Source organism: Neomonachus schauinslandi, chromosome 1 (genome assembly GCF_002201575.2).
Source record: "Neomonachus schauinslandi chromosome 1, ASM220157v2, whole genome shotgun sequence".
Classification (NCBI taxonomy): Eukaryota; Metazoa; Chordata; class Mammalia; order Carnivora; family Phocidae; genus Neomonachus; species Neomonachus schauinslandi.
The window spans coordinates 5,366,025-5,392,461 of NC_058403.1; the positions used below are offsets into that span (position 1 = coordinate 5,366,025).

Sequence of the window (26,437 nt, forward strand, 5' to 3'; positions counted from 1 at the left end):
ATGAGCGGAGAGAGGGGGGGTAGAGGGAGAGGGAGAAGCAAACTCCCCACTGAGCGGGGGGCCCGACATGGGGCTCGATTCCAGGACCCTGAGATCATGACCTGAACCGAAGACAGATGCTTAACCGACTGAGCCACCCAGGCACCCCGATGTGTTTCAATTATAAAAGCAAAACACTGTTATGTCTTTAAAACTTTTCACCCGATTTTGAATTTTTTATGAATAAGATAAATTTAAATTTTTTTCTACTTAAAATGTTATGATATTTAATACATCAGATATGTGACACAAAACTAATCCAAATGTGTATTATTTGTATATGCTCCACCTTCCAACTTTACAATTATCTTATAGCGGTGTACTTTCTTCCATTCCTTTAAACCAGATGTCAGCCAGATGTGGGGCACGAGTCAAATCCTGCCCACAAGCAGTCTTTCTAAATAGATGTTACTGGAGCCCAATCATGCTGCTTTGTTTGTACATTTTCTATGGCCACTCTTGTGCCCCAGTGACAGAGGTACACAGTGGTAACAGTGTGGGCTGCAAAGCCTAAAATATTTACTATTTGGCCTTTTATGGAAAAAGATTTCCCCCTATTATCTGAAAATATTGAGAATTTTTATCCATGAGCATGGTGTCATGCTCCATTTATTTTGCTCTTCATTAATTGTTGGCAAGAACTTTTGTAGCCCTCAGTGGGCCAGTCATGCACATATCTTTTCAAATGAATTCCTAAACATTTCATGTTTTGATGCAAATATATTGGTTTTTGATTTCAATTTCCAGGGGCGCCTGGGTGGCTCAGTCGTTAAGCATCTGCCTTCGGCTCAGGTCATGATCCCGGGCTCCTGGGATCGAGCCCCGCATCGGGCTCCCTGCTCCGTGGGAAGCCTGCTTCTCCCTCTCCCACTCCCCCTGCTTGTGTCCCCGCTCTTGCTGTGTCTTTCTCTGTCAAATAAATAAGTAAAATCTTTAAAAAAAAATTCAATTTCCAATTGTTTGTAACTAATATATGTATAAATAAAATTAATTTTGAATTGTTTATATTGATATATCCCATGACTTTGCTAAGCTCACTATGATTCTAGCAATATTTTGGAGGTTCTTTTTGATTATGTATGATTTAGTTATGAGTTTTCTGTAGAAACCTTTTATCAGGTAAGTTCATTCTCTTCCTAGTTTGCTATGAGATTTTACCAGGATGTTGAATTCTGTAAAAAAAAAAAAAAAAAAAAAAATTTGTATCTATTCAATTGTCATATTGTATTTCTTTTTTGGTCTGTTGATATAGTGAGTTTCATTGACTAGTTTCTGAATTTAAACCAACCTTGCATTCCTGGAGTAAATCTCATTTGGCCGTGATGCATTGTTGTGTGCATGTTGATACACCGAATTTGGTAATGTTAAGGATTTATGTCTGTGTTCATTATGAATATTGGTCTGTAGTTCTCTTTTCTCATAAGGTTTTCATCCGACTTTAATATCAAGATAATGCTGGCCTCATAAAATCAATTGTAAAGTGATTTTGTATTTTCTGTAAGAGTTTGTGTAAAATTGATTTTATTCTTCTTTAAGTATTAGGTAATATTTACTAGTGAGTCTGGTGTTATTCATGGAAGGTTTCTTCGTTGTTTTTTTTTAGCTAATTTTATTATGTTATGTAGTCACCATACAATACCTCATTAGTTTTTTGATGTGTGTGATGTGGTGAAGGTTTTTAACTATAAATTAATTTGTAGATATAGGACTATTGACTTCATCCACTTTTTCTTGAGTGATCTTTGATAGTTTTGTTTTTCAAGAAATGTATCTATTCAATCTAAGTTGTCAAATTCATTGGCCCGAAGTTATTCCTGATATGATGCTATCATCCTTTCAGTCTAAGTAGGGCTGTAGTGACGGCCACTTTCATTATGGTTATTTGTAACTTGTATCTTCTCTCTTCTTCATCAATCCAGTGAGTGGCTCACTTGTTATATTGTTTTTTTCTTTTTTTTCAAAGAACTGGCTTTTGGTTTTTATTTTCTCTATCGTTTTTCTGTTTTGTATTTCACTGATTTCAGTTTTCCTCTTTATTATTTTCTTCCTTTTCCTTACTTTGGGTTTTCCTTACCCTTCTTGGAATAGCTTCTTAAGGTGGATGCTTAGATATCTGATTTGTGATCTCCTTCCTTTTCTAATACAATAATTAAATGCTACAAACTTCCATCTAATTACGGCTTTTAGCTGCATCCCCAAAATATTGTTATGGAGTTTTTATATCCTTGTTCAACTCAAAATATATGTATTTTTCTAATTACTCTGGTCATTTCTTCTTTGACTCATGAGTTATTGAGAAATGTGTTGTTTAATTTTCAAATATTTGGGTTTTTTTCCAGACATATTTGTGTTACTGGTTTCAATTTTAGTTTTGCTGTGGAAATAGAACATAACGTGTATTATTTTTATTTCATAACGTCTACTGACATTTGTATTATGACTAATAATATCATCTTTTTTGACAAGTGTCAAATGTGCCCTCAAAACCAGTATGTCTTCTGCTATTGTAGGGTGCAGAGTTCTGTAAATGTCAGTTAAATCAAATTGATTAATAGTGGTATTCAAGTCTTCTGCATTTCAAATCTTATTTCTCCTGCCCCTTTTTTTCTTCTTTTGAGACTCTAATTCTCAATGTTAGAACATTTTATATAGTTTCAGAACTCCAGGACAATCCATTTTGCATTTTCACTCTTTTATGCTTTTTCTTTAAATTTGGATATTCTCCATTGACCTAGCTTCAAATTCACCATTTTTTTCCTCTGCTGTGTCTAACCTGATGACTAGCTTATTTAAGGATTTCTTCATACTAATATTGTGGTTCTCTCTTTTTTTTTTTATCATTTTGTCTCTTATATATATAGTTTAACAGTTTTAGGATTCTTTCTGAACCTCCCACCTGTTTATGGGTATTAATCGCAATTATTATAAAGGCCCTGTCTGAGAGAGCTCCAAGCCAAATTCTGTTGATACTTTTTTCTCTGGACCATTTTTCTTGCTTTTTTGTGTGTCTCAATATTTTGTTGAATTCTGGCCCTGGTGTGTAAAAGAGAAGTAGAGATTGTGGTAGGTCTAACTTACTTCCAGTTCTTCACTTCTTGTCCTCTTTTATGCCGAGGTCCTTGGCCTCCCATCCTGTGCCAAAGGTGCAACTCTTTATATACCCACATCTCCTTGCAGGGCTTTTAACTCTGCAACTGAGTTTACCTAGTCACCTATGACTTCAGCTTTCTGAATTACTCAAAGAGAAGAATGATGTTGTGGATTAACAGCCTCTCTTTTTTGTTGTTAGAATGAAAGGGACATTCTTTTGTGTCTTCCTCCATCCTTAGCCATAGCAGAACTCTATTTTTTTAATTTTATTTTATTATGTTATGTTAATCACCATACATTACATCATTAGTTTTTGATGTAGTGATCCATGATTCATTGTTTGTGCATAACACCCAGTGCTCCTTGCAGAACGTGCCCTCTTTAATACCCATCACCAGGCTAACCCAACCCCCCAACCCCCCTCCCCTGGAACTCTATTTTTTTTTTAATTCAAGTTTTCATATTCCCTCTGTAGCAGTTCTGTTTTGATAAAAACCACCTGTTGTAGGGATTCTGCTTGTCCTTCTTATTCAGTGTGAAATGTCCCCTTGACATACTATTCATTTCCCTTGTCCCTTTGGTGGGGCTGATACCTAGTATAGAAGTGAAGGAAGGGAAGGCACAGCCACCGTCTCTGTCACTGTGAGCTGAGAGGGACCAACACGTAAGTGATCAGTTTGACATAGAGACAGCAGGAGGAAGTCTCCCTTCTCCTGCCCTGGGATGTAGTCTGACATTTCCTGCATGAGGAGGATGGTGACAGTGCACATGCTCAGCTCCCATGCAGGATCTGGGGCCATGGAGACCAGCAGGCCCTCTCTAGAGCACACACTTGGCTCACGCTGTGAGCTTCCTCCAGGAAGATGGAATTGGCCCTCACCCCTGAGCCCTCTCCCTAAATCCTCAGACTCCAGTCACAAAATAGAGACGCTCTTTCAGCCCTTCGAGGCTTGGATCATACCCTCCTAGTCCTACCCAAAGCCCCTCACACAGGGGCAAGCAATGTAGCAGGTTAATCCAAACCATCATCTTCCCAGAACTCTTCAGAGACCATAGTCCTGCTTTTCATTATTTCTAAAAGATTAGTTTCATATGGATCTCCCATGTGAGTCCTATCACATCTATGACCACAGCATATCTCGTCCGTGGCATTATCTCCTTGAACGCAATACTCTGAGGAGAGTAGTGTTTGAATACTGTGCTATCTTAGTGGCATGATCTGACTTATTTATTTAAATAACATTAAACGATATTGACATGCATGTGTTTCTAGACTGGGATATGACCGTGCTTAGAAGAGAAACCTGCAATACTTGTATCCTCTCTGTAGACTCAGGTGTGTGCTGCAAGCAGAGTCTTCCAGGGCCCTGTCCCTAGGGCATTCCTTGTTTACCTTTGTGTGAATTCCCTGGGGACACAAGGCTTCTATTTCATCTCAGGATAGACATCCACTCCTGTGCTTGTTCCACAGCGATGTCTTTGAATAATTTGTCAGCTACTTAACACTCATCAAATTTGTTTTGTGTGTGTGTGTGTGTGTGTGTAGAAACAACCTGTAAGCTCTCTTACTCTTTATCCCAGAGTTCCAATAGTTGGAAATAGTGCCATTTGAAGTAAATGTATTTCTCTCCAAACAGGAATGTCCACATTGGGAAAAAAAATGGTGGCTCCCATGACTGCCCTCTGTACGTGAAATACCCTTCCCTTCTCTTTACTAGTCTGGGTGAACTTGAGCTCACTGTCTCCCCATATTTGCTCACATTGCATCATTTTCCCTCCTTTCTCTTCTCCTCCAGGTGCTGGGGTTCCCCAGTTCCAACCCATTGCCCTCAATGGCCGAATTCAGGTCCTGAGCAACGGGTCCTTGTTGATCAAGCACGTCGTGGAGGAAGACAGCGGCTACTACCTGTGCAAGGTCAGCAACGATGTGGGCGCGGACGTCAGCAAGTCCATGTACCTCACGGTCAAAAGTAAGGAAGAAGAATGCTTTGTTTTACCTAAATAGGTCTTTCTGTGATTCAGTTTGCCATTGTCTCCATACAGACTTGTTTGAAAACAAAACAAAACATTGGTTCACTACGGCTGAGGCTTAAGGTTTTGCTCTCCTGGGAGCACAACTGAAAATGAGGGCAAAAATCCAACCAGTTGCAATAGCCTGACCGTGTGCCCTGGTGTCTGGGGCCACATGCTCCTCCCCCTTTGGTTCCCATGGCCACGGGCACAGGCTCTGGGCAACCCATCAGGTGAGTGGGCCTCTGGCTTTAGCACCCGCATTCCTACTCTGTGGATTTTATTGCAGAAGAGCCTAACACATGGTCTCATATGCGCTCTTTTCAGAGGTCTGAATCTATGCATTTTATTATTTGCAAACTGGCTTGGCCATAGGTTTCCTTTTAAAGACCCTTATGAAATCAAGCAGAAACCTCATTACCAAAGACACACAACTACAACAAGACGGAAACATGTAGCACCATGCCTAGGGTCCATGCTGTTGACCCATTTCATAGGAGAGGGCAACATATAATGAAATTATTTTGTACTTTGGTAACTGAAGCGCCAAAGAAAGGGCATGAAATGGGCCAACTTTCACTTAGTGCTGCTTCTTAGCAAATGGCTGTGCATCTAGTTTACAGCCAATGACACGTCTTTGTCCATGTGTATAATTTTCTGTTGGATAAAGTGTGATTTCTTTCGAAAAGGCTTTGATCAGCCTTTCTCTTTTTTATTTTAGTTGTATTATTGATAGGCTGGAAAGGACCTCTACCATATCACTTATTAGGGGGATTGAATTTAAAAGTGAAACTCGGTGGTGTGTGTGTGTGTGTGTGTGTGTGTGTGTGTGTGAGATAGAGAGAGAGATACTTAAGCTGGCTGCACAAAGACTGGTCTCCTTTTTATTTCACTAGGAATTTATTCTAGTTAGTCCATTATTTCCAGCATAACAATGAAAATATCAAACTATTTATTTGCTATACTTTTATATCATGAAAAAATTACAGTTCTGAAATAGGGTTGCTTTAAAATATGTTTTGTAGATGTCCAATACATAAATTTGACTTCTAAATTTCATACTCTGGAGGGACTGATTTGCAAAAATCTGAAGACAAATTTTCAGATCATTTAAGTCCAGAATTGAAATGGTAATTAAAAAATAATAAATTGATGAAATATTAAGGAAACACCAGAGCTGAGGACCAATGTGAACCAATATTGATCCATTTTTCCCCAGTAAAAGAAATATATTTTGTAATTTGGTTATATTTAATCAAATATGTTTGATTTATAAATTTGATTATATTTTGTAACTTTGATATATTTTAAAATCACAAAAATCTTTCCATTCCACAAGTACATATTTGTGCTCTAATAGATACAAGGCCCTATAAAGGATGTAAATACATCATCTATCGGCTTTACCCTCATGAATGAAAGAGCTTAGGTTTTGGAAGAGGAGATAACATGGAAGAATGTAGAGCTTACTAATACTAATGCAAGGTGGAGAATAATATAATATGTGTTATAGATGTGCCTTTCAGAAGAGGATAGAACTGTCATGTTGAGGGGATTAAGGAGAGCTTCATGGGGAAAAGTATCTTTACAAGTGAGTGAAATTTTAAAATGCAGAAGCTGGTTTTCCCCATATTTCCTCTCTCCACACCTTTGGTGCTGGTAGTGGAGCATGGCAGAGGACCACAAAGATGTCTCTCTGCCCTTAGTGAACTTTCTTTCTCGTGGGATGATCAGGAATGGGTGTGTACAGCTCCTGTCTAGTAGAATGCACTAGAAAAAAGTGCAGAACATGAAGGCGCACAGACAAGGGTGTGATTTATATTTGTGTATAGGATCAGAGACTGCAGAATGAAAACACATGGCATTTAAGTTCAGTCTTAGAGGATGCAGTGGATTTCAACAGTTACAGGCTCTGAGGGTAGATACAGGCGCATAAGGGAGAGGGAACTGAGAGGAGATAGAAGAAATTAAAGTTCCCAAGACAGGACACCTGGGTGGCACAGTTGGTGAAGCATCCAACTCTTGGTCTCAGCTCAGGTCTCAGTCTCAGGGTCATGAGTTCAAGCCCCGTGTTGGGCTCCACACTGGGCATGGAGCCTACTTAAAATACATACATTCATATGTACATAAAAACGAAACTCCCAAGGCTGTTTACCTATTGGAACTCTGTCTGGATGTTGTACCTCATACATGGAGGGGGTTAGACAGGAAAATGTTTAAAGTGAGCACTTATCAAAGGGAAATTGTTCTTAGAGTCGGCCAGTTTCAGATTCTCTCAAACCATACCATCTATTAGCAGAGAGGTGCATTTATGTAACAGTTAATTTTACCAGTTTTTAATAACCCTTGGTGCTTTTGTAAATTAGTTCAGCTTCAAGTGCCTGGTATTTTTAACCCTTTTAATCACAATATTTGGGGCACCTAAGTGGCTCAGTCGTTAAGCATCTGCCTTCGGCTCAGGTCATGATCCCAGGGTCCTGGGATCGAGCCCCACATTGGGCTCCCTGCTCTGCGGGAAGCCTGCTTCTCCCTCTCTCACTCCCCCTGCTTGTGTTCCCTCTCTCACTATGTCTCTCTCTGTCAAATAAATAAATAAAAAATCTTTAAAAAAATAAATAAAATCACAATATTTAAATTCTGAAAAGTTAAAAAAATGATTTAAGAAAGAGATATAGAAGCACAAAGACAGGAGATGTACAGTAAATAGGTCTGTTTCTCAAATGATACCATGAAAACAACAAACAGGGAGATGAGTAGGCTTTTTGTGTGTGTATTTGTCTGAGCAGACTATTAAGTGGATTAAAACGGATGCATGAAGGCAGCACACATAGCAATGGAAGGCATGCTTCTTGGTGTACAGCTGGTTTACTAAGAAAACAGGGAGGATGTTGGACCACAGCCGGCTAATTTTATGTCCCTATGAGTGGGAACAGGATTATACCTGGCAGCAAGGCAGGTTCTGGACCCTTCTCATCTGACATTAACCAGGCTTTCATCGGGTGCATTCTTTAATATTTTATTGTTACTTCTATAGATGGGAGAAGGGGTGTGCTAAAATGCAGACATGCATCCACATGCGCATGTGCATTTACAGTGTGCGCACACCAAACCCAGATGCCTTCCAGATAGAATCAAGAAGAGAAAGAACCATCATCCTATTATCTTTTCTTTTAATATCTTTTTTTTTTTTTTGAGAGAGAGAGAGAGAGAGCATGAGTGAGGGGAGGGGCAGAGGGAGAGGGAGAGAAAGAGAATCTTAAGAAGACTCCCAGCTGAGTGTGGAGCCTGATGCAGGACTAGATTTCACGACCCTGAGATCATGACCTGAGCTGAAATCAAGAGTCAGATGCTCAACTGACTGAGCCACCCAGGCATCCCTTATTTTAGTCTCTTAATATGGCCCTAAAAATGGCATGCGTCCATACTCATGTACACACACACACACACACACACACACACTGCATTCCATACAAACACAGAAAAATCATCCCAAATGAACTAAAACTACCCATTCAAACTGTAGCAGGATAGGAATGACAGCCTAACAGGGACACCACTCTCCAACCCCTGGGAAAACCATTGCCTGAGATCACTAAAAAAGGGACAAAGTTTCCTTCCCCCTTTCCCCAAACAGTTGACTATAATCTTTCAGACACTAAAGAATTTCTCAGTATTGTTGGAATTTATTACATAAAACTGGTAACAAGTCTACTTTGGGGTGGTAATCACTATTTAGACTACCTTCAAGCAGTAGCTCCTAAATGAAAACCCTGTTGGGGAAAAACAGGGAGCCCTACCTTCTGGGGCAAAATTACTAAAGTCCTTAAAGCCTGTGTGAGGTGGACATAGAAGGGTGAAGCAGTGTAATCAAGAGGGAGCCCAGGGTCAGGTGAAGAGGCAGGCCCCTGGGGTTGCACCCCAAAGCAGTCTGGTTCTTCTTCTGAGTCTCCACTTCTCACTGGTGACCTTGGACAAATTGCTTTACTTCTCTGAGCCTGTAAAATAGGAAGAATCACATCTTCCTCAGGGGAGGAAAATTAAATGGGATAACATCTCTGAAGATACAGCGTAACACAGAAAGCACTCTGCCTGTGTATTCCAGCACATGCAAATAGTAGGTGATCCTGTTGTTTGGAGAGAAAGAGAAAATATAGATGCTGATGGTGTTATGCACTGGGACATTTCCAAAACTCACTCTGAAGAAGAAAATTAAAATGTTGTAAGGTAGGAAGAAGGTCAGGAACATGGCAGGGATGTCCACTATCACCACTGCTATTCAACATAGTATTAGAAGTCCTAGCCACAGCAATCAGACAACAAAAAGAAATAAAAGGCATCCGAATCGGCAAAGAAGAAGTCAAACTCTCACTCTTTGCAGATGATAGGATACTTTATGTGGAAAACCCAAAAGACTCCACCCCAAAACTGCTAGAACTCATACGGGAATTCAGTAAAGTGGCAGAATATAAAATCAAAAAACATCAGCTGTTATTAAGGACTTTGGCAGAAAAGACAGAGGGATCAGGCTCTCCTTTCTATTTGACCTTGGATGACAACACCGCAGCCCTCGCCCCAGGCCCACCGGGGGCTGTAGAGCCTCTTCCCTCCATCCCCAGACCATGTGAGATCTGGGGCATCTCGTCTTTGTGGTAAGAAAAGAGCTGCTCCAAACCACCGAGTCCCTCATGTTTCTCCCAGGTGCCAAAATTGCACCCTCCCCTACATCTTCTACCTCTAGGCCTGCATGCTCCCAGGAGCACTGATTTCCGTATGGATCTGAGGCCCTGATGTGTAAGCAGCTCCTCTTCTGTCTCCACATGCAGTATAAAAAGAGCATCCCTTATCAAACAGGAGCAGGAACTCCCCTGGAGAGCTAGTTACTCTCAGAATCCAGTGAATGCCCCTGCCTCCCAGAGCCAACCCGCAGGCTCCAGTGGGGCTTTGGTCCCCAGGCCTTCCTCTGTCAGGCTCATCCCGGGCAGGTCCCTGGGTGTTGGTCCCACCTCTCTTTGCTGCCAGGATTCAGGCACACGGGCCTTGCACTGCGTGTGCACCCAGCAGCTCAAGTCAGCTCTGGTCAGTCTCCAGGAGCTTGGCCGTTTCTGGACAGACCTTGGTGATGTGGTGGGACCTCAGGCCACTCAGTTCTGCCATTGCAGATGGAGATGTTGGAGATGGCATTCATTAATTTAGGCTCTGAGAATCCATATCTACCCCTCAGTATTTCATTCAGCCTCCATGACTTCCTGCCTTCACACTCTGTCCCTGAGACCCACAGATCTTTACCCTACACCTAGTTAACTACATAAAAATCTCCTCTAGTCCTGGTGATTGCTCTGTGAGATGCCTAGAGGCAGGGAGTATGGCCCCATGCTGCCCCTCCGTGAAGTTGTGATGGCCTTAATCAGTCCCACAGAATGCTTTCTGGTCTCCTCACGGTCACTCTGACAGGACGCGCTTTCCTCTAAGAACAAGATGAAGGCTTGTTTTGTCTGTTTTGTACTTAACAGAGGAAGGGGAAGGAGAGTTTGAATATGTAGCATTACTAATTTACAATTTCTTTTGTTTCCTAAACTGACAAGATAGCTGAATGAGTCTTAGTCCAATGTTGTTTTCCCCAATATTTTAATTCAGGAGCTTCTACATCAAGCCTTGACTCACGGGCTCCTGTAGGCTGTGGGGGATCCCATGATATCATGCGCAAGAATATATGCTTTTTTCTGAGAGGAAACACTGTGGCCTTCCTGATATCCTCAGAGGGATCCATACTGCAAAGAAGGTCAAGAACTACTGTTCTGGAAAATCGCACCCTGGATGGCCTTGTGTGTTCTCCTTGCAGCCCCTCTCTCAGCACTGGACCGGAAGTAACCAGGCTCACGACGAGAGATTATAAGGGGCTAAGGAGGAGTTAGCAACCACGAGTCAGGCAGCAGACTGGGTTCCATTGAAACATAGGTTTTGATATTGCACTACCTTCGCTTCATGACCACACTGACTGTGGCCTTACGCCATACGTGATGTAAATGAATCAGAGTGATGTTAACTCTGGTTGCCAGTCAGGCTCCAGACTCACACTGCCCGGGCTCCACCCCTTCCCAGCTGCGTTACCTGGGGCAAGCGACTCACCCTCTCATCAAGCCTCCATAGACCAGAGACAGCAAAAATACCTCCCTCGTGGGGTCGTTGTAAGGCTGACATGAGCCTTCACTGAAGCACTCGGCAAAATTCCTGATGTCCAGTTGATGAAGAACAATGGTGGCCACTGTTGTGGTTGATGTTAGAGCTGTTGTTACAGTTATCATCCTCATTTCTGAATTCCAGTCTATGACTCCCCCCCAAACAAGATAAATTAGCACTGTGATAGGATATGAGGTGTCCCTGATTCAAAAACACCCAGTTGACACATTTTCATGACTTTGGCAGCCACCGGCCCCCACTCCAATTTATCCCTCACGTATGCCCACACTCATATCCCTTGCCCTTCCCCCTCTGAAGTCAAACATATCTGCAGTTTCCATGGGAATGTCTGGGTGCAGAACCAGAAGTTGGGAAGAAGCATAGGAAAGTAAGAATGGAAACGGAGGTGGGGTGGGCAGCTGTCAGCCAGTAGAAGACCCTCTATGGCTATGATGCTGATGGCGGATGGTGGCTCCTTCCAGATAGAGCATCTTATATTCCACCTAACGTTTGCATTTCACTTCTGAAATGAGCCTGATATTCTGCCAGCTGAAGATTCTTTGGGGTTAATAAGGAATTTGTAAGATGGGAAGATGAATTGAGCAGCTGTAACTTGTTGCCAACTCCAGTTTCAGTCTCCCTCGTCTCGTCTCTCAGTGTTAAGTGTTGCATTGTATGCCCACAAAATTCATATATTGAAATCCTGTCCCCCAGTGTCTTAGAGTGTGACCTTATTCGGAAATAGGGTCCTTGCGGATGAAATTAGTTTGGATGAGATTTTACTGGAGTAAAGTGGCCTTTAGTGTACTGATGTCCTTATAAAAAGGGGAAATTTGGACACAGACACAGAGGGAACATGATCATGTGAAGACAGGCAGAGACAGGAGTGCTACCACAGGTGAAGGAAAGCTGGAAGAGGCAAGGAAGTTTCCTCCCTTAGAGTCTTCAGAGAGAGAACAACCCTACCAACACCTTGATTTCAGACTTTGGGCCTCCCAATCTCTGATAGAATAAATTTCTGTCGTTTTAAGCCACCCAGTTAGTGGTGCTTTGTTAGGGCAGGCCTAGAACACTAATGCACTCAGCGGTAACAGAGATCTTTTGGGGAGTCTTGTATTTGAGGGGAGCTCATGCTCACCACACCTGCTGCAGCAGGTAAATCCTAATCTGTCAAAACCAGTGGATGTGAACTCTAGCCTGAAGAACCCGGGAGCAGTCTATTCCCTTTGAAGGTAATGGGCTTCAGGATGGGCATGAGAGCCAGTTTTGGCCAATGAAAGGTAAGAAGAGATCTTCCAGAAAAGATTTCCTTATTCTTAAGAGGTGACTCTGCAAGAGATGCTCATTTCTTTTCATTCTTAACCCTATCTGGAGGTGGCACCTTGATCCGTGGCAACCATTTTGGCATCATCCTGAGGATAAAACCAATACATAGGGGAAGGTAGAGTCAAGAAAACTGGAAAAGCGGACTTTTACCGCTAAGGTACTGTATCTGGAATCCCCACCTCCGAATTCATAGTTGAATGAGAAGACCAATTACTTGGTTGCCTTTCGTCTAAACAATGTGGGTCAGGGTTTTGTTATTTGCAGCTGGAGACATCCCAGCGAAATAGGTAAGAGACAGTATCATCAGCAATTCATGGGAATTAATTAGGCCTGAAATGAACACCTCTGAGGCACTGAGGAGCATTCTTGGGTTGAGGGACTTTTATAGGGATTCATAAATCATGATGCTTTAGGTTGGGGTAGGACATGTCTGGGGGAGGAATGGCGTTTGAGGGTCAATGACAACATGCAGGCCTGGGGAACACCTGGTGCCCCAGAGCTGGGAGGCCAGGGCCAGGTGGAGAGAAAATGACAAATACAAACAGCATTTTTAAAAATGTTTCTTGGGACGGTTGTTACTCCTCTGAGGAAAAGAGAGTGTATATTTCTCTTTTACTTGCTGCTTCTTCCTCCTCCTTCTGTTTGGAGGCTCCCTTCTACCCAGCAGCTGAAAAGTTATTTTTGCCTCTTGGGGGTAATCTCAGCTATTTCAGGGTTTCTCGGTTGACTTAAGGTCCTTCCTCCTCCACGGCCTTCTATGAGTGTTGGCATCAGTGTTCTGAGTCTTCAGTTAGCTGTCACCCTCCACACTGATACCCACTGAGATCCTTGCATCCCCATCTGGTCCCTGGCCATGGGGTCGCTTTGGTCCCTTTGGTCCTCTGGCTATCCCTTGTCATATCTGTCTACTCGTCCAGTCAGCAGTACCCACTGAGCTCCCACTAGCATCCAGGACTATTCTAGACACTGCGTATTGAGTGAACAAGACAGAACTAGTTTACTGTCATGGAGCATACATTTCCATGGAGAGAATGACAGGCACATAGATATATAATATAATGCTCGGCAGAGAACAGAATGAAGGGAGGAAATAAGGTGTGCCTATGCTTGGAGAGAGCATTGCAGGCAAATGGAATAGCAAGTGCAAAGGCTCGAGGTAGAACTGGTTACGCTTGAGGGACCCAAGGAGGGCATGGGCTTGGAGTGCAGGGCATAAAATGAGGCCAGGAAAGCTAGGCAGGGGCTAGATCCATGGTCAGACTTTGAACTTTATTCCAGTGATGATGAGACACCAGTGGAGGATTTTGAGCAGAAGAAAAGTATTATAACAACGATAGCTGCAGTTTATTATAAACATGAGTATTGTCTGATTCTGACACACTCAAAACTCTCTATTATGTCTGACTTAATGGGAGGCACACAGGGAGGCAGGAGAGCCAGCCAGCAGAGTGGGTGGCAGGCTTGTGGCAGTCCTAGGAGACTGGCGGTGGGGGGGGGGGGGGTGCGTCTGCCCTTGGGGCTCTGGGATTTGCTTAGATTCTGTTCGAGGCCTGTGGTTAGAAAGACTGCCTGTTAGAAACCCAGAAGGAGGGCGCCTGGGTGGCTCGGATGGTTAAGCGTCTGCCTTCAGCTCAGGTCATGATCCCAGAGTCCTGGGATCAAGTCCTGCATCAGGCTCCCTGCTCCTTGGGAGCCTGCTTCTCCCTCTGCCTCTCTCTCTCTCTCTCTCTGTCTCTCATGAATAAATAAATAAAATCTTAAAAAAAAAAAAAAAACCCAGAAGGATCCCTCCAGCCCCCACGCTGAGCTGGTGGAGTCCAGGGCTCCTTGATGGGACCCCTCCTATGCTCCAACTCCACCTCCACCTCCACCTCCACCCATTTCCCCCCCAGTGTGCTAATCTCTGCAGTCCTTTCAGGAATGTCATTTTGTTTTCGGCTTACTATGCTCTCCTGGCTTCCACTTGGGCTTTCCTAGCATAATAGCCTTCACTCAACAGTTTGAGAACCATGTTGGCATTCTGTTGTTACCGAGTGCCATATTCTAGAGCTGGGGAAATAACCACAGGATGGATTTGAAGACTCACTACGTCTACTGTAAACAGGACCTAAGCCAATATGCATTGCCCCCTGACCTATAGAAGCCCCTGATTGGAGGGTAGTGTTTTGGTTCTCTAAGAATTGGGGTCAGTTCAGGGTTACCACCCCTACGCTTGATGAGTCCTTTTTCTCTGGCCACTTTTAAGATTTTCTTTCTCTTGGGATTTCACAGAGTTTGACCGTGATGTACCTATATCTTGTTTCCTTTGTATTTATGTTGATTTGGATTGAGGAGTTGCTTGGATCTTTAAACCTGAAAAGGTTTCAACCATTATTTCTTCACATGATTTTTTATTGTTTTATTCTCTCTTGGCTGCCCTTCTAGGATGCACATGTTATTCTACTTGGCATTGGCCCAGGACTAAGGTTTCTGATACTTAGATCATTTTTCTTCAGTCTTTTCCCTCTGTCATTACATTGCTTATTTTTTAAAAAAAGATTTATTTGTTTATTTGAGGGAGTGGAGGAGGGGCAGAGGGAGAGAGAGAATCTTAGACTCCGTGCTGAGCCTAATGCAGGACTCAGTCTCACGACCCTGATATCACGACCTGAGCTGAAACCAAAAGTTGCGTGCTTAACTGACTGTACCACCCAGGAACCCCCAGATTGCCTATTTTTAAACCCATTTCATCATTACTGACGCTTTCTCCAGCTGTCTCCAGTGTGTATTAAGCCCATGCACTGAAGTTCTAATTTTAGTGTACTCTCCAGTTCTAGGATTTTATTTAGTTCCTTTTTAAGACATATATTTTGTTTCTTTGCTGAATTTCTAATTTGTCTAACTTCAAAACCCATACTCTTCTGTTATGCAGGCCCATGAGAAGTTGCTAGGTATTCTGGGATTTTTTTTTTAAATTATACCTTTATTAAGGTATAATTCACATACCATGAAATTCACGTTTTAAAGTGTACAGTTGGCATGTGAATTATACCTCAATTAAGGTTTTTTTTTTTTTAAATATCCTGTGTAACAGTTGTTAAGAGTCTGGGTTTTGAAATTAGACAATCTGGTTTCAAATCCCGGTTCTACTACTTCTTAGTTATGTAAACTTGGGCAAGTTCCCTAAGCATTCCAAGGCCTGTGTTCCTTATCTATAAAATGGAGATAATTGTGTATACTTGATAGAATATTTTCTATCTAGATAGCTAAATTTTCTATCTAGATATAATTGATAGAATATTTTCACAGTAGAGTGCCTACAAAAGAGTGAGAATGGGCTCTTAATTAGTGGAAGCTATTGTCCTTATATCCTAAATGCTCATGGATACTTCTGCATAGAGTTTTGTGGGGTTTTTTTTAAATAAAGATTTCTTTCTTTATTTTAGAGAGAGAGAGTAAGCGGGGTAGGGGGCAGAGGGAAAGAGAGAATCTCAAGCAGACTCTGCACTGAGCCCAGAGCCTGACACGGGGCTCGATCACAGGACCCCGAGATCATGACCTGAGCCAAAACCAAGAGTCAGATGCTTAACTGACTGAGCCACCCAGGCACCCAGAGCTTTGTTGTTGTTGTTTTTTTTAATGTCCACACCCATATCCATTGGTTAAATAATTGTATCTTTTTTAAAATTTTTATTAACATATAATGTATTATTTGTTTCAGGGGTACAGGTCTGTGATTCATCAGTCTTACACAATTCACAGTGCTCACCATACAATGTCCATCCCCCAGCCACCCCATCCCTCCCACCCCCCTCCACTCCAGCAACCCTCAGTTTGTTTCCTGAGATTAAGAGTCTCTTATGGTTTGTCTCCCTCTCTGGTTTCATCTTGTTTCATTTTTCCTTCCCTTTCCTTATGACCCTCTGTCTTGTTTCTCAAATTCTTCGTATCAGTGAGATCAAATGATACTTGTCCACAGTAGCCAAACTATGGAAAGAGCCAAGTCCATCGACAGATGAATGGATAAAGATGTGGTTCATATATACAATGGAATATTATGCAGCCATCAAAAAAAAAATGAACTCTTGCCATTTGCAGTGACGTGGATGGAACTAGAGGGTATTATGCTAAGCGAAATAAGTCAATCAGATAAATAATTGTATCTTAATAACATGTTAAAGGTGTGATACCACACACTCTGGCTCTCTCTGACCCCTCCAGCCCTTTCGCTTTGCCGTTTCTTGAAATCATCTTTGTTCGGCTCTTGTGTTTATTCTTCCATGGGGTGCGGAACCCACATCTGTAAAATGTGGAGGCCTCACAAGCAGAAACATGAAACCGCCCTCCTTTCTCTCTAGGTGTAGGTCCCTTACTGGAGATGCACAATTTTTTTCCATTTGGGACCCAGACATATTTTATTATTTTTTCCCCACAGAATTTTGAAGTCCATATGCTATTTTATTTATATATATATATTTTGTCTTCCCCTATTACTTGTATAGTCAAAGCCATTGCTTAAGTTTTTCATTCATTTAACAAACATTTGCTGAGTTCCTGCCATGTGCCAGGAGCAGTCAAGGGTCCGATCTGGATCCCCAAGCATCTGCACTCCCACCTCCTTTCTGTGGATGCCCTGCAGCCATAGCCAGCCAGCCACACTGGTAGTGGAACATGTTGGGTTTATTCGTGACATAAGGGAGAACGCACACCATGGGGTGCCAGTGGGGTGTCTCCATAAGAAGGTGCCGGAAAGGATATATTATATGGCTGGGTCTGTGTCTGGTGATTTGGGCGAAGGTTCAGGGAAGCAGAGCTTGTTCTAGATTGGATGCTATCGGGAATGGGGGCAGTTCCTTGATCAGGCTTTTTAATGAATCTTTTCCATAAGGGAGGGAGGGATGGGGCCAGGCCAAAGCTTAGCAAAGATGCACAGCCACTCATATTAGTCAGAATAGTGGATGTTTAGTCATGTTGTGGTTTATTTGGACAACATTCATGCTATTGCCTGTGTTCAGACATGATGGAGTGGGTGTGTTTTATCTTGATCCATCTCAGCCACAGAGTTGTCTGGTCTGATGTCAGTATTTTGTGAACTTGTTTACTTTCAACAAGAGAACACCAAGGTCCACCTGGGAGTTCCCAGCCTGCTCCTGGACGCCAGGGGCTATTTCTCTCTTGCTCATTTCTCTTAATCACTGCTATCACTTCATTGGTTTGAATGCAATTCATCTCAAAAAGGACGCAGAGGATAATGGATAGTTTTGTTTAGGCACACGTAAAGAAAAGCAGCTACAGATAAATGTCCTCAAGGCCACAGGCCAGTTTTTTTTGCAAGCTCAGCTGCAGCAAGCTCGGGAATCATCTGATCTGCCATGGACCTTGTGAACAGGTGCATGGAAATAAGCTTGCAGAAAGGTGACGCTTAGAGATTTCCCTCTGATAATTTATTCTATGTAGAATATGGCGTCTGGGCTGTGATGCTCACTTTTCTCTTGGGGACTCCAGGTTTGACCCTCTGCAGGGACAATCTGAACTATTCGTGTTAGGACACATCCAAAGGCAACAGCCCCAGAGAATAGCTTGCTGATGAATGTTTGTGATGCAGTGGTAGATCATGGCGGGATACCCCTGGCCAGCAGGGCAGTGAACAGCCGTCTGCTCTTTGCAGCTCCAGCTGTAGCCGCAGCAGAAACAAGGAGCCAGGTTGGCAGTGGGTCTTCGAATATACTATTTCCCCACCTATTTATTTAAATCCCCACACACTTTGCCAATTGATTCTAGCACCTCAAGCTAGGTATTCACATGTGTGTACCTGCCCACTTAGCTGCTGACTTTAAGGCCCGTTACGGAGGAGGACAGCCCATATACACACAGGCCAAAAAGAACGTCCTCATCAGAAGAGGTCACCTGGTTTTTAGCTCATTCTGGGCCCCAGAGCATGACTGTAATTGTCAGCATTGTATATTATACACCAAAGGACCGTACATGATTTTATACACATGGCAGATGCATTGGTTGAGAATGGCTGTCTTCATACTCTTGTTCTCCCTAAAGAGAACTATAAGATAAATGGTATTCATCTGATTCTAATTGGAATCAATTAGATTGGTTGATTGATTGATTGATTGATTGAAATGGAAGGGCCAGAGGCACCACTTCCTGCTGGCGTGACCTGATTCTCATCGCTGGGTGTTACTCTGGGATCTGGTCTGTACTGGGAAGTCCCCATCTTGCTTCCTGCTTATTACTTAGCTTCTGTGTTTGCCCAGCATGGAGTATTTACTGAATAGGGAAGAAGTTGTGTGCATTCCAGGAAGAAGGCACAGCCAGTGCAAAGGCCCTGAGGCATGAGAAAACGTGGTGTATCCCTTCAGTGATGGCTGCTGGGAGAAAGAGCAGAGTTCAAGGAAGAGGGGACAAAGTCCTTACAGAGCAGCAAGGATGGGGCACTGCAGTCTGGGTTAGTGGCACAGCTTCTTCTGTTTTTTTCTCCTAGTGGGTGCATCTGTATATGTCAGCTTCTCCTTTTAAAAAATGAAAGTACACAACATATGTTGGTTGATTTGCTTTTTTTAGTTGGTAACATATCCTAGATGTCTTTCTAGATAAATACACATAGCTCCTGCTTATTCTTTCTAATGGTGCATCATGTTTCACTGTGTGGATTGGCTTATCTCTTAATGGACATTCAGTGTGGAAACAATTTCCTGTGTCCTGTGAGAATAACCTACTCTGGGCCCTGGATCATAGGCTCTCACCACTGCTTACAGTGTGAAGCCTGCAGGACAGAGGGAGCAGGAGAGCTGAGGCCAGGCCATGGAAGACCCTAACAGGGGAGTTTCAGAATATATGTTTTTAGGTTTTCATCCCTTCTGCACATTTTGTATACTGTTGAGTGCTACTAGAGAACAGTATTTTCCCCCAGAGATGCAGCACAAATGCCCTGTCTTCTGTGGCTCGTTTATAGATTTGATACAGAACAGGCCCTTGTTGGGAAATGGAAACAGAGTCAAGTCGGAAAGTTCCTCATGTCCTGAGTCTGTAGTCATTCATTCTGGTTGGGAGAGAGGAGAGAAAGGCACTTTTAGATAAAGCCTACTAATCAATCAGCACCAAGGGGAGGGCGCATCCCTCTGTGAAGAGAACAAGGAGAACAGGGCATTCTCTGACCTTAAATTGCATTAGTGAGTACCCAATTCCCTGTCATCACACTGTGCTTCCAGTTACACCTTGCCTTGGCCATGTCGGGGACGTGCATGATCATTAAGAAAATGAATGCTTCCTGACTTGTCCCCCGGATTATTTCCCCCCAGGAGAGGCAGGGGCTGGGCAGTGGTTTTGGCACGTGTGTGTGTGCGCGCACCTGCGCGTGCATACAGCAAATATATACACATACACATACATCTATACATACATACACACAGCTATTGCCTTTGTTTTCTTCCCTCTCTTATCCCCTCGTCATATGACCAAGATATATTGAGTTAACATCATAGTGTGTCATTTACAGGATAACAAAGAGAAGAGTGAACATCCCCCAGGGTCTTTGCATCCTCTTTGAGGGGAGGGATTAGTGTTTTGGGTCCTATACAGGATAGTTGCATCATGTTAGGCTAAAGTATGACCTTGCTATCACCGGTGGGTGCCACTGACAAGGGGTAAACTTTGATGATTAATGTTACATGTCAGTTTGGCTGGGCCATGGTGCCCCATTGTGTGGTCAAACACCAGTCGAGATGTGGCTGTGAAGGTATTCCTCAGATGTGATTGACATTGAAATCCAGTCTTTGAATAAAGTAGATTTCCCTCCATAGTTTGAGTAGACCTCACCCAATCTGTTGAAAACCTTCAGAGGAAAAGACTGAGTTTTCTGCAGGAAGAAGGGATTCTGCCTCCAGGCTGCCTTTAGACTTGAGCTACAACATTGACTCTCCCCTGGACCTCCAGCCTACCCTGTAGATTCTGGACTTCCAGTCCCCACGATTGCATGAGCCTGTTCCTAACATAAATCTATCTATCCACGTATCTATCCCATTGGTTCTGTTTCTCTGGAGGACCCTGACTGATACAGACTTTGGAGCAGGTGGTCTGGCTGCTCAGGAAAGATCATATTTCCACACACATGCCTTTTAGCGCTACAACCTAAACATCTCCCTCCACAAAATCATACATTTTAACGTGCCATGGAAATTCCACATTGTTTACTAAGAGTTGGAACTGAGAATGTTCTCTTTATAAATACTCAGAGTCTGCTGCCTTTTAATTTGGGAATACCCAGGTTTAAAAGCTCAAGTCAGAAATATCTATTGGATGCCTACTGTCTTTGTTCTCTCCAGCTGCCATGAAAATTATCAAAAACTTAGCAACTCAAAAGAAAAAAATACCTATTGATTATCTCAGGGTTTGCAGGTTTAGAAATCTGATGGGCTCAGCTATTGCTCTGTAAAGCTCTGCTTTACATCTCACAGAGCCAAAATGAAGGTATCAGGGTGCACTGCTTCCTGGAGGCTCTGGGGCAGAAGCTGCTTTGCTGCTCATTCAGGCTCTTGGCAGACTTCCACTCCATGTGGCTGTGAAACTCATGTCCTTGTTTCCATGTTGGCTGTCACTTGGGTTTGCCCTTAGCCCCTAGAAGCTTCTTTCTGTTCCTTGCATAGAATCACTTGTGTCTCAGAACTGGCAAGGGCAGTTTGAGTCCTTCTCACACTTCAAAACTCTCTGACTCTCTTACCTCATTCCTCCTGCCTCTTCTGCAGCCGCATCTAAATAACTGACTCTTCCTCTTTCCTCTCCCACTTTTAAGGCCCAGGGCCCCAGGGCCCATGTGATTACATTGGAACCACCTGGATAATTCAGAATAATGTCTGTTTTAAGGTCAGCTGATTAGCAACCTTAATTACACTTCAGAGTATCTTTGGCCAGGAAATGTAACATACATGCTTCAGAGATTAGGGTGTGGACATCTTTGGGGCATGAGTATTCTGCCTCTTGCACCTGCTGTGAGCTAGGACTTTGGATGCCCCCACCCTCAGGGCCCTGACAGACCCACAGAGAAAAGAACCATATGCTAATGACAGATGTGTCATAACACCATTGCAGACCAAAGCAGCAAGGTGCAGAGTGGCCACTGGCTTCATAAATCACACAGCAGAAATGGAGCAGAAGCCTGGTTATTGTCACGTGACCCATAATGCCCAGCACACCACATTGTATGCAGTAGGTGCTCAGTGGTTGAATGAATGGATGGATAGAAAGGAATATGGGCCAAAAAACTAAATCTATTGGAATCATCTGCTTAACGTGATTTAACATCTATTATCGACATGTCCATTCCTTAATCATATGTTGAAAACGCCCTCTATACTCCATTCTGGGCAGGGCCCTACAGATGTGATGGTGAATAAGCCAGGGAGCCCTCCCCCTCATGTGGGTTACAGCTTGGCACTGATAATACCACCAGATGAATACACGTGTCGTTAAAAGCAAGGATAGTGGCGTGAGGGAAATGCACTAAATGGGCTAACGACACTCCATACATGGCATGTGCTTCATAAACGAGGAGACTCTGAGAAGACTGGCTTTTAAATGGAAAGTGAAAAAACAAAGGGTGTGTGTCATAGGGTGGCTTCCAGGGGAAACAGAAGCTGAGGTGGGGATTTGGGGGCAGGAAGCTAGTGGAGGAGTGCTTGGGATCAGCACTGATTAGCAGCCATCTAGGAGGGAGGGCAGGAAGGAGCAAGAGCAGAGGGAGAAGTTGGGGTGTGGGTGTAAGCAGGGTCTCAGCTGGTGCCACACAGTGCTCTGAAGCTGAGCTGGTGGTCCTCCAGAGTTGTCTTGAGCTGGGGCTGGAGGCCTGGGATTTACACCTGTCAACTTGATCCTTGTGTTAAGTTGCAGTGTGCCTCAAATCCCTTGGAAGTAGGTACGATGTATGCCCCCAGTCATTAGAAAACTTTGTGATTATAATAATCAAATGCATTTAATATTGCTGGTTGTACATATTATAGTCATGAGCACACTGAAAAGTCTGGTCTTGATGTGGGGGAGGGGGGGGGACATGGGGGAAGTAGAGTGAACCAGTCATTTTCTCCCATCACGGTCTTCAACTGGGTTCTGTTGAAGCTCCTGTGAAAACTTCTTGGACAGGTCCCAGAGCTTTCTACTGATTCCTTTGTGCAGTAATGGCCAGTCAGGCTTAACCTATGACATTCTACCTTCCCCCTGGCTGGAGGGTCTGGTCTTTTGTTCCGGGGGTTATAGGAGGAGATAGTGAGGGACAAAGGAGCCTTTATTATCTTAGCTATGGTGATTTCTCTAATACCTGATGACCATCAACGCCTGTAGCCTACATTCCAACACCTTTCTCTGACACCAGCTGGGTATCCTACAATTCAATTCAATTCAATTCAGTTCAATTCAATTCAATTCAATTCAATTCAATTCAATTCTAATGCTATCTACCCACAGTTAGCGTCTAACCCCAGAAATTAAAGGACTCAGTCCCTCAGGACAGTCCTAACTTCAGATACCAGCACTAAGTGGAGTTCCCAAGCCATCTCCTTCTGCGTGGCCAGCCATGAATTAGGGGTTTCCCATGAGTGACTCACTCAGTTTTGAGAGTTCTTTGGAATGACTCACAGAACTCATGAAAGCACTATGCTTAAAAATTAATGTTTTATTAGAAAGGATAGGAATGAACAGTCAGGTGAATGGGTACATAGGCAAAATCAGGAGTAGTCCTGAGTGCAGGAGTCTCTGTCCCTGTAGAGTTGAGGTGTATTGCCACCCCAGGATACTGATATGTCCAAAACCAGGAAGCTGTCCAAGCCTTGCTGTGCAGGGTTATTATAGAATTTTCATTGCTGAGGCATGATTGATTATATCATGATGGATCTCAGTCTCCAGTCCCCTCCCTACTGTTGAGGTCAGGGGGTGGCACTGAAAGTTCCAACCCTCTAATCAAATGCTCTGTCCTTGTGGCATGGCCAGACCCTACTTCAAGCTACCTGAGAGCCCACCAGGGGTCACCTCATTAGCATAAACTCAGGTATGGCAGAAAGGGGCAGAAAGTAGCAACTGGGGAGTATGAATTTCATTCTCCCACTGGTTCGGCACTCCCAACCTCTATGAGTTTCTCTAGTAGCCTCCTTTGCTTGGATTTGGGTGGGGGGCAAGTGACACAAGCCTTAACACTTGCTCATAACTTGGGACAATTTCCTCTTCCTTCTCTATGTCCCCCAATTTTGTTTTCTGCATTAGGAAGGAATGGGGCCCAGCGTGATGGTTGTAAGTAGCAAAGCTTAGTAAGTCCTTAGTGGGAATCTGGTCTTGGTATTCTTTTGAAAATTGAAGGACAGGACACCTTGATCCTCAACCTTGAGTCATAGAAATGAAATCTGAGATAATAGCAAAAGTCCTTCTCAGCACCCACTGGTATGTTCTTGGCCACCTAGCTGGCCTTTTTAAGTAAAAATGTTTTTTTTCCAATTATAATAATTGCACATATTCCCAGATCTTTTTAAAATGGAGTGATAAGTGAAAGAAAAATCTTCCCTGATCCCAGCATTCAAATCGGGTGTTTTAAAGGAGACCCCATAGTATTGCTGGTTGTACATATTATAGTCATGAGCACACTGAAAAGTCTGGTCTTGATGTGGGGGAGGGGAGGACATGGGGGAAGTAGAGTGAACCAGTCATTTTCTCCCATCATGGTCTTCAACTGGGTTCTGTTGAAGCCCCTGTGACAACTTCTTGGACAGGTCCCAGAGCTTTCTACTGATTTCTCTTTGTCCTGCCCAAGATCTGAAAAAATGTGAAAGAAACAAGTAGTCAAACATCTCATCTGTTGCTGATAAAACTGATGAGATGGGGCTGTTTATATCTATGGGCAAATGACCTTCCTAACTGTAGCCCAGAGTTCAACAAACTCACCCAGGCAGTCCTAAGCATGAGTAGACTCCTGATAGCTTTTGTGCTTTACCAAAGCATAGACCCGTCATGCATACCTTAACTGCATGGAGGTGTATATTCATTTCTGTGGCTTGGTAACAAATTACCCCAGACTCAGCAACTTGAAACAGTGCACATTTATCATCTCCCAGTGTCCATGGTCAGGAAGCCAATCACAGCTAACCTGAGCCTTCTTCAGTGTCTGTCAAGGCTGCAATGAATGTGTGAGACACAGCTGAGGTCTCATCCGAAGGCTCACCTAGGGAAGGCCCTGCTTCCAAGTTCATGTAGCTGGTGTCAGGATTCATTGCTCCCCAGCTATTGGACTGAGGACATCAGTTCCTCCTTGGCTATTGGCCAGAGTCTGCCCTCAATTCCTTGCAATGAAGATGTCTCCACTATGGCTGCTTGCTTTCCCAAAACATGCAGGAGAGTTACAAGATGGGGATGTAACCTACGCACAGAAGCAACATCCCATGACATTTGCCATGCTCTGTTGGTTAGAGTCGCAGGTCCTGCCCACACTCAAGAGGGAGGGATTCCGTGGGGGTATGAGCCCCAGAGGCAGGGTCACTGGGGGCCATCACAGATCTGTCCATCACTGGTACATGTTTCCTAGGTGCTGCCAGCTCCCAAGAAAAGGCAAAGGAAAAGACAGTTAACTCTTGAATAACCTACCCAGTTCTACCTACATACTGTCAACATTTTTCTGCCATTCAGTAATCTTCTGATATGTGCTTTGTAGGGGCCGCCATCACACACTACCCCTGTGTCTGTTTGGCCCTGTCTTTGGCAGCCAGTTGTGCTTTCTTATCATTTCCAAGCTGTGTCAATAACCTGGCGTCCTGCACATATTCCACTGATAATAGAGTATAGGCAACAAACCAGGATGTGGGAGCCCAGAAATGTGCAGAAAGGCCCTCGCTGCCTTTCAGGACGTCATGAGATAGAGAGCAAGCTGGTGCTCAGTGGCCTCAGCAGCCCCGGAACTGGCATGATGGGCGGGAAAGGCGCCAGGAAGGAGAAGATCTCGAGACCTGAGGCAGGTAACAATGCTCACAGCCGCACCCTCACTCTTCCACCATTCAAGTCTTGGATGTGTGGAGGTCAGAGCCCTTCACTGAAGCTGCGCCTAATTACTTCTGGCAGCCTCCATGGACATGGCATGTCAGGACTCTTTCAAATGCTCTCATTAGCAGCGAGGCTGGGCACTTCGGCCGCACCCAGCGCAGACAGCAGCCATCACCAAGACGGCACTGGCACTTCAGCGGTGTCTTAATGTGCATGTTGCCCTTTTGCTGATTAGCCACAGAGATGAAAGGAGGCCATGGCAAGGCTGTATGGGGATTAAGAAATTCTGGGTTGATCCTTCCGGAGAAAATGTAAAATAACCATGATTTGGGCTGCATTAGCAGTCCAACCATCATGTATGTCCACTGTGAACATGGGATATTAGAACAATTTCAAACCAACTACGGCAGATGCATCAAGCTAACCTAAAATTTTCATTCCCAGCTCACCACATAGCACCATATTCCTCCCCTCACTCTAGATTGTCCATCCCTCCCCCTGACGTCTTCAAATGCCTTTGTCCCCCTTTTTCCATGTTCCTGACCCATGCCCCTGACTTTTTCTTAAAACTCCTTACCCTTGTAGGAATATTGTGTAGATATTCTAAGATGCTGCATGGATTAAGCTCACCACAGAGTCCATGAATCCCCAGCCTTCTAGAGGGTGTTCTGCCTGCCTGAGCTCTGGAACTGCAGGATCCAGCTGAGGACAACAGCACTCTTGAATTTAAATTCAAATGTTGTGAAGTCAAGGTCACTGTGAGCAGAACCTCTTCAAAAACAGCACAAGGGGGGGG

General features: G+C 43.7%; 1 protein-coding gene across 1 annotated transcript in view; it reads left to right on the forward strand.

Moving 5' to 3' along the window:
- The window catches only part of DSCAM (DS cell adhesion molecule), a 709,341-nt gene that overhangs the window by 463,334 nt on the left and 219,570 nt on the right, over positions 1-26,437 (forward strand). Inside the window, exon 13 of the mRNA XM_044918979.1 lies at positions 4,926-5,099. Within this exon, the coding sequence (XP_044774914.1) occupies positions 4,926-5,099 (174 nt within the window). The remainder of the gene's footprint in view (positions 1-4,925; positions 5,100-26,437) is intronic.